General features: G+C 47.4%; 1 protein-coding gene across 1 annotated transcript; it reads left to right on the top strand.

The window, feature by feature from the left end:
- The first annotated feature begins 465 nt into the window (after positions 1-465).
- PPT2 (palmitoyl-protein thioesterase 2) lies at positions 466-9,167 on the top strand. The gene is made up of 9 exons (XM_077286080.1): positions 466-1,662; positions 3,548-3,718; positions 4,102-4,258; positions 4,947-5,042; positions 6,857-6,964; positions 7,122-7,205; positions 7,357-7,441; positions 7,533-7,587; positions 7,886-9,167. Exons 1-9 carry the CDS (start codon positions 1,648-1,650, stop codon positions 8,027-8,029), a joined length of 915 nt encoding a protein of 304 aa, XP_077142195.1. The 5' UTR covers positions 466-1,647; the 3' UTR covers positions 8,030-9,167.
- Positions 9,168-13,046: the final 3,879 nt, after the last annotated feature.

Raw genomic sequence — 13,046 nt, 5'->3', positions numbered from 1 at the left:
AACAGAGCATGCTCTTATTCTTTTTTAGGATCCAATTATCTGGATCAGCTAGTTGGATCTGTCGCATCAGTTTCTCTTTCTTTCAACATTCGACGGATTGTGACTGATGGCAAAAAACTGATGTGTGAAAGGAGCCTAACATAAACGTGTCCACACTCCGCAGTTTGCGCCCATCTTTCTTTCCAAGTTGTGAGCTATGATCTTATATGACGTGTACACACAGTTATGGGGGAACAGCATTGTAACCATCCACACTGCACATAGGACCCCACAGCTTTACTATCAGTGGCATTTGCCCTGATATCTGCGGTCCTCCCCCCCATCTCTACACTACAGGGAGCGTTGCTATGGCTTGGTTACTAAGGAAGCCATCTTGGCAGATGGATAGAGCGTCAGCCGGAAGTGACGAGCCATACAGGGGGCGGGGCTTACTAGGAGCATCTGCTGACTGCAGTCAGTGTAAACAAGGGAGGGAAGAGAGACAGACACTGACCAGAGAGAGGCTGCACAGAGGGGGCAGGGAAGAGACAGTGACCAGAGAGCAGGGGAGAGACTGCACAGAGAGGGCAGGGAAGAGACAGTGACCAGAGAGCAGGGGAGAGACAGTGACCAGAGAGCAGGAGAGAGGCTGCACAGAGGGGGCAGGGAAGAGACCGTGACCAGAGAGCAGGAGAGAGACTGCACAGAGAGGGCAGGGAAGAGACAGTGACCAGAGAGCAGGAGAGAGACAGTGACCAGAGAGCAGGAGAGAGGCTGCACAGAGGGGGCAGGGAAGAGACAGTGACCAGAGAGCAGGGGAGAGACAGTGACCAGAGAGCAGGGGAGAGACAGTGACCAGAGAGCAGAAGAGAGACTGCACAGAGAGGGCAGGGAAGAGACAGTGACCAGAGAGCAGGGGAGAGACTGCATTGAGGGGGCAGGGTAGAGACAGACACTGACCAGAGAGACTGCACAGAGAGGGCAGGGGAGAGACAGTGACCAGAGGGGGCAGGGGAGAGACAGTGACCAGAGAGAGTTGGGGAGAGACTGCACAGAGAGGGCAGGAGAGAGACAGTGACCAGAGAGAGCAGGGGAGAGACAGACACTGACCAGAGGGAGACAGCACATAGAGAACACAAGAGGGACAGTCTCACTAGAGCGACTGCAGGGACTAAGTGAGTGCTCTAAGTGCACTGCTGGAGAGAGACATCCTAAATGGTGACCTCCGAGAGGTTAGAGAAGAGACTGGTGGGAATGTGTGCAATTGTGATAGCCTAGGACAAGGAGGTAAGAGAGCGCTGTGCTGGAGAGACGCATCCTATAACGGGACAGCATGGTGACAGCCACAAGACTGCCAGTGCGAGGCTGCGGAGAGAGAGGTAGTAGGCCCTGTGTGTGAGTGCCCCGGGTGCACCCATAGAGAGACATACGAGGTGAAGAGTGCTCCTATACCTGAGACCATAAGGTAAGAGACCGTCACATAACCTGAGACTGCAGGCAGGGACAGTGCTCAGCTAGAGACCTTCCATACTTGACTCCTGGGTGACAGATCAGAGACTGTCAGGTAAGCGGGAAGCCTCTATGTAGCGACCAGGTGTCCGGATACCACAATGAGACGTCCAGAGAGAAGAAATTAGTGCGAGAGAGCGCACACGTCCCAGGAGGAGAATGAGACGCCAGAGAGTAAGATGAGAGCGCTTGCCCCGGCTGTCCATCTATCACTCTCGCCCCGGCTGTCCATCTATCACTCTCGCCCCGTCTGTCCATCTATCACTCTCGCCCCGTCTGTCCATCTATCACTCTCGCCCCGTCTGTCCATCTATCACTCTCGCCCCGTCTGTCCATCTATCACTCTCGCCCCGTCTGTCCATCCATCACTCTCGCCCCGTCTGTCCATCTATCACTCTCGCCCCGTCTGTCCATCTATCACTCTCGCCCCGTCTGTCCATCTATCACTCTCGCCCCGGCTGTCCATCTATCACTCTCGCCCCGGCTGTCCATCTATCACTCTCGCCCCGGCTGTCCATCTATCACTCTCGCCCCGGCTGTCCATCTATCACTCTCGCCCCGGCTGTCCATCTATCACTCTCGCCCCGGCTGTCCATCTATCACTCTCGCCCCGGCTGTCCATCTATCACTCTCGCCCCGTCTGTCCATCTATCACTCTCGCCCCGGCTGTCCGTCTATCACTTCCGTTTATTCTTCCTCTGATGATTTGAGGGGTGTAGTGTAGGATTTATCAGATGATCGATGGGGAGATTAGATTTGTTTCTGGAAGGATGTAGAGGTCAGAAAGCGCAGGGTTAACTCATGGTCCTGTCCAGAACTTATGCAGTCGCATGTCAAAGTCCTAATATTATATATCAGTCTGTATCTTTCGGGGCAGGGTGGGTTTATAGGGCACGTGAAGTTGTATGGTGCCCACCTATACCCGGGTTGGGGGGCTCTGCCTGGTGCTGTATCTGTGGGATTAGTTTGGCCTGGAGCCTCGGGGGTGCTGCTTGGTGCTGTATCTGTGAGGTTAGCTTGGCCCGGTCTTGGGGGGGCTTTGCCTGGTCCTGTGTTTGTGGGGTTGGTGTGGCTTGTAGCCTCGGGGGGCTTTGCCTGGTGCTGTATCTGTGAGGTTAGTTTGGCCTGGAGTCTTGGGGGCTTTGCCTGGTGCTGTGTTTGTGGGGTTGGTGTGGCCTGGGCCTTGGGGGCTTTGCCTGGTGCTGTATCTGTGGGGTTAGTTTGGCCCGGAGTCCTGGGGGGCTTTACCTGGTGCTGTGTTTGTGGGGTTGGTGTGGCTTGGAGCCTCGGGGGGCTTTGCCTGGTGCTGTATCTGTGAGGTTAGTTTGGCCTGGAGCCTTGGGGGCTTTGCCTGGTGCTGTGTTGGTGTGGCCTGGGGCCTTGGGGGCTTTGTCTGGTGCTGTATCTGTGGGGTTAGTTTGGCCTGGAGTCTTGGGGGCTTTGCCTGGTGCTGTGTTTGTGGGTTTGGTGTGGTCTGGGCCTCGGGGGCTTTGCCTGGTGCTGTATCTATGGGGTTAATTTGGTTGGAGTCTCGGGAGCTCTGCTTAGTTCTGTGTCTGTGGGGTTGGTGTGACCTGAAGCCACCGTCACTAGTGACACCTAATGGGTTAATACAGTGGAATTAAAAAGTAGAGAAATGAATGGGTTATGAGTTGATTCAGAAACAGGTAACGAGTTTACTCTATTAGCGCAGCCCCTATATTAGTTGGCAAGTAATGTGTTAGTAACGGAGATTTTGGGTTTGCTAGGAGGCGGCAGGTTGGGTCTGCAGCTGGTGAAGGGTTAACACGAGGGGGTGTGGTCACCTGACTTAAAGCTGATAAAATTAGATGTAGCCTGAGGCTGCCAGGAAAACACAGTGAGAAGTGAGAGCGCCCCCTGTGTGCAGATGTGAGCGCTGCGCTTACTGGGAGACTGGCAGGTGGTGTAGGGAAGTCATTCCTCACATTGCTGGGAGATGCCTCTAGGCCGGAGTCAGCAGCCATGTGTGACTAATGGTGCCAGCTGTATATATGTGAGCACCGCTGTCGGCTCATTGGGTCATGTCTGTTGTTTATAGGGAACTGTAAACGTGGCTGAAATGTGCCGCCGGACAGCGCCGATGCTCTTCTTCGTGCCCCTCTTACTGTGGTTAGGTGCCCCCTCTCACGGATACAAACCGGTTATCTTGGTCCATGGCCTCTTCGACAGTTCTGCCAACTTCAAATACCTGGTGGAGTACATCAACAAGGTGAGCGGAGCGGGCAGTGCCCAAGAGACAGCGGGGGCCTGTAACGGGCAGGGAAGTTATCGTGTGTATGAGACGGAGAAGGGAGACTGACACAGCTGGTGTGTGAACCTGGTGCACATGATGATTGTATGGGGCACGTCTGTGCCCAGCTATCGTGTGGGGCGCCGTCTGTGCCCGGCTATCCCGTGGGGCTCCGTCTCTTCCTGGCAAGTGTATGAGTAGTGCATGTCTCTCCCCGGCGAGCGTACGGTATGTGTGGTTAGTACCAGGAATACATTACTCTTGCCCTCCCGGCATTTTCCGCCTACTGTGATATTATCCAGGCAGCTGCGGGACTGATCGGGGGAATCTTCCATCCTGACTTCCCTTTTCTCCGACCACAGTCTCACCCGGGCACCAATATCTCGGTGCTGGACTTGTTTGACCACAGGGCGAGTCTGCAGCCTCTCTGGAAACAAGTGATGGGATTCCGGGAAGCCATCTACCCCATAATGCAGAACGCTGGCAAGGAAGGGGTGCACCTGCTCTGCTATTCACAAGGTGAGGACTACACTCCCCAGCATCCGGCAGCGGCGGACACGTGGCACGTCAGCAATAGCAGCTCGTATGACTATTCATGAGCTGTACGATACGGCAGAATTGCTCCATAGAGATGATTGCGAGCTCTGTGCCAGAAATGTCTGTCACCAGCGATTGGCCGAGTGCCACCTGCAGACCGAGCCTCGTTCACTGGGCCACTTTATTTTTTGGCTTCTGTTTACATCACATGCACCTGGGAGACATCCAGTTCTTCAGGGTAATTTCATTCCAAAGTTCCCAGTCATCTGACAAGACGTGGAGACGCCCAGACACACGGACACCATCACTCAGATCTGCATATATTATGGCCGGAAAGTAGGTGTCATCTCCATGGGCCTCGACAGTGGTATAGGCAGGAGCCCCATGTATAGTGGGCACAGTGACGCCCGTCCCTGGCAGGAGTGCTGCCCAGCCTGGCCCACTGCTTCCACGCTGTCAGCCCCCTTGGACCGTCGGCCTCTTACCCAGTTTGCTGAGCACTACAGACATGTGACTGACGGTCGCCCCCCTTAGACGGCCAGTCGCCCACCCCCCTTAGATGGTCGGCCGCTGCTGAATCCAACCCCACTACTGATTACATTTCAGTCCATTATGTACTGTTGTTTCCGGAGATAAGATAAGTATACTTCTCGCTCTTTCCTTCTGTCAGGAGGACTGATCTGTCGGGGAATCTTGGAGACGATGCCGGACCACAATGTGGACACGTTCATCTCGTTGTCTTCCCCGCAGATGGGACAGTATGGAGGTGAGGGTTATTCATCCACATCTATTATGCTCTCCTCTGTATGATCACCTGGCGCTGACATCTCCTGACGTCTTAGGGGGGTTCGGACAGTTAATGGCACCGCCATGGTCAGCTTAAAGGGTGTATATGAAATCTGCCACTCTTGTCTGTGGGCTGTGTCTGGTGTTGTAGTATTTAATTGGTGCAGTACCAGATACGACCTATGTACAAGGGTGGCGCTGTTTTATTAGTAATCCTCGAGGTCCGTCTTTACCACGGTAGTGAGCTAAGACTCGCTGACATGAAGCAGGACGGTTCTGCAGATATTTACCATGTGTCTCTAGAGGATCATCGCTCTATGTCGGGAAATATTGTTCCGCTCCTCCCGTAGCGACGGCAGAACATATGCATTATTAATATAATATGCTATATATAATAACCAGACCTCCCGGCTCTCATTACCACCTCTTAACCCCTTCACTATCTTATTGTATAAATATACGACACGAGGGTGTATGGAGCAGGCAGCAGAGCAGAGGCGGCTCTGTAGATGGTGGGGGGCAGCTGTGTTATACAGCCAGCATCTCCTCAAACAGCAGAGCTGACAGCATTCAGTGTCCCTGCATCCAGAAATGTCAGATCAGTGAAAATATAAAATTTAAAGGTTTTTTTATCTCAAGGAAAAAAATTGATTTTAATCAATAGATCTTGGAATAATAATAACTTTCACAATTGGATGTGTATAAATAAAATGTTCCTGTACGGAGATAATCTTATAGATGTGTCCCTGCTGTGTACTGTGTAATGGCTGTGTCTGACAGTGCAGGGACATGATTTGATCATACCACAGCTCCTGAGCAGAGGAGGATGCAAAAGAGTATACAGACATTACAGCACGGGATCACAGGGGGAGCAAAAGAGTATACAAACATTACAGCACTGGATCATAAGGGGGGAGCAAAAGTATGCAGACAGGACAGCATGGGATCACGGGGGAGCAAAAGAGTATACAGACAGGACAGCATGGGATCACAGGGGGGAGCGAAAGAGTATACAAACAGGACAGCATGGGTTCATAAGGGAGAGAAAAAGAGTATGCAGACAGGACAGCACAGGATCACAGGGGGAGCAAAAGAGTATACAGACATTACAGCACGGGATCACAGGGGGAGCAAAAGAGTATACAAACATTACAGCACTGGATCATAAGGGGGAGCAAAAGAGTATGCAGACAGGACAGCATGGGATCACGGGGGAGCAAAAGAGTATACAGACAGGACAGCATGGGATCACAGGGGGGAGCGAAAGAGTATACAAACAGGACAGCATGGGTTCATAAGGGAGAGAAAAAGAGTATGCAGACAGGACAGCACAGGATCACAGGGGGGAGCAAGAGAGTATAAAGACAGGACAGCACAGGATCATAGGGGGGATTAAAGAGTATACAGACAGGACAGCACGGGATCACAGGGGGGAGCAAAAGAGTATACAGACAAGACAGCAACGGATCACGGGGGGAGTAAAAGAATATACAGACAGGACAGCACGGGATCACATGTGGTTCATTAGTTGAAGTACTTTTTTTCACTATCTTATATTATAGAGTCAATGGCGTTATTTAGACAACAACTTGTCCTGCAGAAAAAAAACCCTAAGGCTCAAAATAAAGTATTCCTCTTAGAGGAAGGGGAAGATAAAAAAAAAAAGTAGTGGAGGAAAGTCTGAGATGTGGTGCAGACGGCTGTACGTGTCACTTTTGGGGTGTTTGTTCCCGTCCAGTTCTGCACATTGGGTATAGTTGTGGTGCGGTAACGCTGCTACTTCCTATGTTGCAGACACAGATTATCTGCGCTATCTGTTCCCCACCTATGTGAAGGCCAATCTCTACAGATTCTGCTACACGCAGTTCGGGCAGAGCATCTCCATCTGCAATTTCTGGAACGGTAAGTGACGGCAGCGGGTGAGGGGACGGGGGTGATGTGAAGGAATGCTGACGTGCCCCCCGACACCCCTGGATGTCGCTTTCTGATGTCCATCAGATGGCGTGGACTGAAGTGGCCATTGAGTGTTTTTTACTAATGGCGTTTTTTCCGTTTTCAGATCCCCATCACCACGACATGTACATCAACAACAGCAAGTTCCTGGCGCCTATAAACTCCGAACGGCCGGAGCCAAACACGACAGGTACTGTGGTGCGAAAATGGCTGCCTCTGTGCCCCCATCCCACCCCCAGAAATAGCCATGGGATCCCCAATATTTGTTTGGCAGAACAATCCTTAATGTCTACCGTACCGTGTGTGTGCGTCATGTCAAGAATTAATTTTCTTACTTACAGAATGGAGGAAAAACTTCCTGCGCCTTCGGAAGTTAGTGCTCATCGGCGGTCCCAGTGATGGCGTCATCACCCCCTGGGAGTCCAGGTACAGAGGCGGTGGTCCGCAGCGTCCGTGAATCTGCTCCCGCACACGGCGACGCCGTCTCATGTTACGTTTGTTTTTTTTCCCTTTTCAGCCACTTTGGATTCTACGATGAGAATGAGACGGTGCAGGAGATGAGATACCAGAAGGTTGGTTCTCCCTGGAAATCTCGTTTGGGGGGTTTGTTCCAACCATTATACTGCAGGATGCAGCGGACCCCATGATAAATAGGGAGGTAGCACAAGTGCCCAATACTAATTATTCACACTCCCATCATCCATGGTAGGATGGCTGCTTAGTATTACCGGTGCCACAGATAAGGCCGTGGTGCGCCACGCCGCCATATCCTGTTCTGTGGACACAAAGCTCTCTGATACACTGTAATGAGCCCTGCCCCTGTGTGAGCAGCACATTTAGCTCCTCTCATATCTAACCTTCCCCCCTCAGGTCTACACGGACGACAGCTTTGGCCTCCGCACGCTGGATAAGAGAGGAGCCGTCACGGTGTACAATGTGGCCAACGTGGTTCACACAATGTGGCACTCCAACGAGACGGTGTACAAGGAATGCATCGAGAAGTGGCTGACCTAACGCTCCACACGCCTCCCCGTCTGCTCCACCATGGGAACCTTCTCCTCCCTCCTTAATGCAGATGGACCCGGATCCATGACCCTTCCCGCCTCATTCTCGGCCGCCTCCTGCCATGAACTCTAGGCCTCCTGCCATTTTTACCTCCCGCCATCGGTCTCCATTGTGTAACCATAGGAGGAACACGTAGGCTACTTTTATATCCCTCCCCTGACTTTTTTGGAAGGTAGAACGTTTTCTGGTTGTACTCCTTTTTCTAATGAAAAATTTCATTTTTGGGAGACCATTTGCACAATTTTGGGGGAAGGGTACAAAGTGGGATCCTCTACCTCTGCTCCTCCAATCCACTGCTGTTACATTATGGGCGATCAGGGTGCTTTTTACCTTTATGGGGCGAACCTCGTAGCTTTTTGCTAAGCGTCTGCCTGCCCCGTGCGTGGACTTTCGTGGTTACTCCATAGCCGTCACTTACATACTGTGCTCCCACCGATCGGATGTATGGATTATCCAATTTCTTGCTATCACTCCAATGCATCTAAATTGAAGGCTGTTGTTTTGTGTACACAGCACCCATGCAGAAGAGAAGGAGCAACGCATAACATCAGAATGAAACGACATAGTTTGTAGTCTGCAACCGTAGAAATGCATAAATCTGCATAGAAGCTGTATACACAAAACGGTAGTGGATGGTGTTTTAGCTTTTTCTATTAACCAACCAATGCCAAAAAGGTACTACGGCCACCCTGCTTGTGCACGATTGGAGAGGGGTGGACTCGCAAAATCGCTTTGGCCTCCTCCGCAGGGTTAACCTGGAGCTGAAATATCCCTGTGTCTGCTGCAAAAAAGAAGCCGTCATCAATGCAATGTCCATAGAAGTCAGGGCAGCAAATATTGTTTTTTATTTTTTACCTTTCTTAGAAGATTGTCGGGTTCTGGACTCCGGATACTCAGGACGTTGGTTATTTATGTATTTATAATCCCAAGGCACAAGAGCTGACACTCCTGGACACGAGGGACGGCGTCAGCCCTTTTACGTCAGGAACTTTACTGCCCCGTTAAACTTGTAATCGTGTTTTTTTTTTTTTCTGCCTTTTTTTTTATTGCTGTTTGTTGTGTTCAATAAAACATTTGTGCATTTGAAGTTTTTATATAAACCGTGAGTGACCGCGAGTAACCGTCACCACAGGTCCGTCACCGGCAAGGAAATAATAGGAAGGGGGCAAGAAATTGCTGATCTGTGCCTTTATTCCTGATCAGCAGTCTAGAGGTGATACCTGGTATTGCTGCCCAGCTCTATTCATTCAATGACCTGCAGTACCAGATACAACCAATAGACGTGTGTGGCGCTGTTTCTAGAAGGAGGCGCCTATATTATAATAATTCTGTACAAGTCCTTTACCTGCTCCCTTCCCACTCCCGGTAAAGCTATTGCGTTCGGTCCCAAGACTTATTACACAGCGGGTGACGGCTCTGTTAGCCTACACTCCCACAAGGAGCTTTTTTGGCGAGTTTTTGATGTTGTAGATTTTCTGCACCCATTAAGTAAAATAGGTTACTTACATTTATTTAAAAAATAAGCAGCATAAAAAAGTCGCCCAAAACTCAGCGTGGGAACGTAGCCTTAGGGTATGTGTACACGCTGCTGATTAGCTTGCAGCAGTTTTCCCTGAGTTTACGCATGCTGCGGAAAAAAACGCACGGAAACGTAGCAGTGTTTATTCCGCAGCATGTCAACTGTTTGTGCGGATTCCGCTGCGGTTTACACCTGCTCCATAATAGGAATCCGCAGGTGGAATCCGCACAAAAACCGCGGTAACACAGGAATTCCGCAGTGCGGTTTACCTGCGGATTTACCAAAATCAGTCCGGAAAAATCCGCAGCGTGTGCACATAGCCTTAGGCTTCATTATCAGTGTGACCTCCACAATAAAAATATATAACATATATTCTAAAAAATATATATGTATAAAAATATTATATATAAAAAGATATATAAAACGTTATAAAAATAATTGATCTAAAATATATACCGTATATAAATATGATAAAATACTTTTATATTTAATCTTTATAATATAAAATATTACATATATTACATTTTAAAAATATATAAAGTAGAAAAAAATATAAAGCATTTATATAAAAATATCACAAAATTAAGACTACATATTAAAATACAGATATTTTATATTTTTGTGCATCTTTTCATATATAAAATTTTATTTTGTTTATAATTTATATATTGTTATATATATTATTTATATGTAATCTCTGTATTTTTATATTTGACATCTATATTTTTTTCTGCTATCATTTTTATAATATATTTGAAATATTTTTTAGAGTTTATTTTAACCTCTTCACGACATGCTCCGGCGGTGAGCCCACATCTTTCCGGGTACATGTTGGCTGTTTTGAACAGCTGACATGTGCCCGCAATAGCCGCGGGTGGAATCGTGATCCGCCCACGGCTATTAACCCGTTAAATGTCGCTGTCAAACTCTGACAGCGGCATTTAACGCGCACTTCCGGCCATCGGGCTGGAAACCCACCCGCATCACTGGTTCATTGGCATGACAACCAGAGGTCTCCAGGTTGTCACTTCCGGCTTGCTGTGTGCGCCACCCAGTGGTCGGCTCAAATAGCAAGTGAGTAATTCAGCTACTTAGAGGTGATCTGAGCATCACCTCTATGTAGCAGAGGCAATCGAGTTGTGCCAGCGTCTAACCTCCCAGGCTATTGAAGCATGGCAAAAGTTAAAAAAAAAAAAAAACATAAAAGTTTAAATCACCCCTCTTTTTGCCCCATTCAAAATAAAACAAAAAAATGAAACCTACACATATTTGGTATCGCCGCATTCAGAATCGCCCGATCTATCAATAAAGAAAAAAAAAAAGAATTCACCTGATCGCTAATTGGCATAATGAGAAAAAAAGTCAAAACTCCAAAATTATGTTTTTTTGGTCGCCGCCACATTGCATTAAAATGCAATAACGGGCGATCAAAAAAACGTATCTGCACCAAAATGGTATAATTAAAAAGTCAGCTCGGCACGCAAAAAATAAGCCCTCACCCGACCCCAGATCCCGAAAAATGGAGACTTTACGGGTATCGGAAAATGGCGTGATTTTTTATTTTTTTTTTTTAGCAAAGTTTGGAAATTTTTTTCACCACTTAGATAAAAAAGAACCTAGTCATGTTAGGTGTCTATGAACTCGTAATGACCTGGAGAATCATAATGGCAGGTCAGTTTTAGCATTTAGTGAACCTAGCAAAAAAGCCAAACAAAAAACAAGTGTGGGATTGCACTTTTTTTTTTTCAATTTCAAGGCACTAGGAATTTTTGCGTACACGACATGGTAAAACCAATGGTGTCGTTCAAAAGTACAACTTGTCCCGCAAAAAAACAAGCCCTCACATGGCCATATTGACAAGAAAATAAAAAAGTTATGGCTCTGGGAAGGAGGGGAGCGAAAAATCAGAAACACAAAAATGAAAAAGGGGCGCGGCATGAAGGGGTTAAACATTTTATATTGACTATAAAAATAGGATATAAAACATTTTATATAAAAATATATAAAATTTTTTATAAAATTAATATTTAAAATCTAAAGCATTTTATATAAAATATATATAAAAATAATAAAATGCCAGCTACTTTCCTATTTTGCAGTGGCTCTGTTAAAAATGTAAAAAAAATGATATATATATATATGAATAAAACTGTTGTTTTCTAGTGAAAAAAAAAAGTAATAAAAAATGCTGCAGAGATTTTCTGAACCTTCCGGAACTCCTGTACACAAAAAAAAAATCATCACTAGTGAAGTCTTTTTGACTCTTTCCTCTCCAGATTGTGCAGCTGAAAAGGAGCAAAGTCTTTATCCCAATAATTTGGGGGCTGTAAATGACGTAAAGCTAAATATTAATGTCTGTGCTGCAGATCCTTCGGTAATAGGACATGCTGGGACTTGTAGTGTGCCGCTTATCATTCAGTGGGGGTGAGGCGGTACTCTATAAATAACATGGCACTTGTAAAAGCATCAGCTCGTTTCGCACAACACAAGCACTTGCACAGCAATATGGAAAGGAAAAATATGTTATAGCTGTAATGGTAAAATAAAAATTGAAAAGCAGACTCAAATTATTAAAAAAGCATTACATTATTAACATCTCCTATACCTGAGAAAAGACAAAATAATGAGGGGTGTTACAAATTCGCCGCCCAGCAAAAAAATTAAATAATATATATATATATTTTTTTTAAAATCAGCTCAAAATGGCTGCAGATTTTTTTAGTGTACTGTTTCTTTAAAAGTGGGCGTGGCCTCACTTCTCACCTGTAGATGTAGGTGGGACCCACCATAGATAAACATCTGTAAACAGAGCAAACCAACATCCCACACAGGAGGGGGTGGAGGAAAAGTTGTCTGGACTCTTCTAAACTTTCAGCAACTTCACTGCAGCCTGAAAAGTTGTCATTAACCCCTGAGCTGCCAGACACCCATATACAAAACACACAGTCCTCTGCCGCCGCCTCTGGAACTGAATGTGTTACTATCCCCCCATAATAACCTGTGCAGGTGAAAGCTCCAGCCAAAGAAAACAAAAAAAATCCTCATTTGCAAAATCCCTTTAACTCTTTCCGCTCCGGAGCAAAAAAAAGTTTTTATCCCATGATATGGGGGAAGGGAGGGTTGCGCTAAATATTATCCGAGCTCCAGTTCTGGACATGGACATGCTGGGACTTGTAGTGTGCCGCGTTTCTCCTAGGAGAGGTGGTGGTGGTGTTCTGCTGGAGATTAGAGGAGCTATTTCCAGTATAATCTCACAAAGCTGCTCTTTAACCCTCTAAATGCCAGGGAGTTCACATGGCAAATATTTTCCATTTGTTGCTATGAGTCTCGTCGGTGTGTATGGGGGTGAAGGGGGAGAAGAAAATGTATACATTGTAGCAAGCCTGGAAAAAAAAAAAACAAATACACCTTTGTTTCAGGTGTTTCTACCTTGAAAGGGTTAAGTCA

Source organism: Ranitomeya variabilis, chromosome 2, assembly GCF_051348905.1.
Source record: "Ranitomeya variabilis isolate aRanVar5 chromosome 2, aRanVar5.hap1, whole genome shotgun sequence".
NCBI classification, from domain to species: Eukaryota; Metazoa; Chordata; class Amphibia; order Anura; family Dendrobatidae; genus Ranitomeya; species Ranitomeya variabilis.
This window is presented reverse-complemented; position numbering and strand designations above follow the sequence as displayed.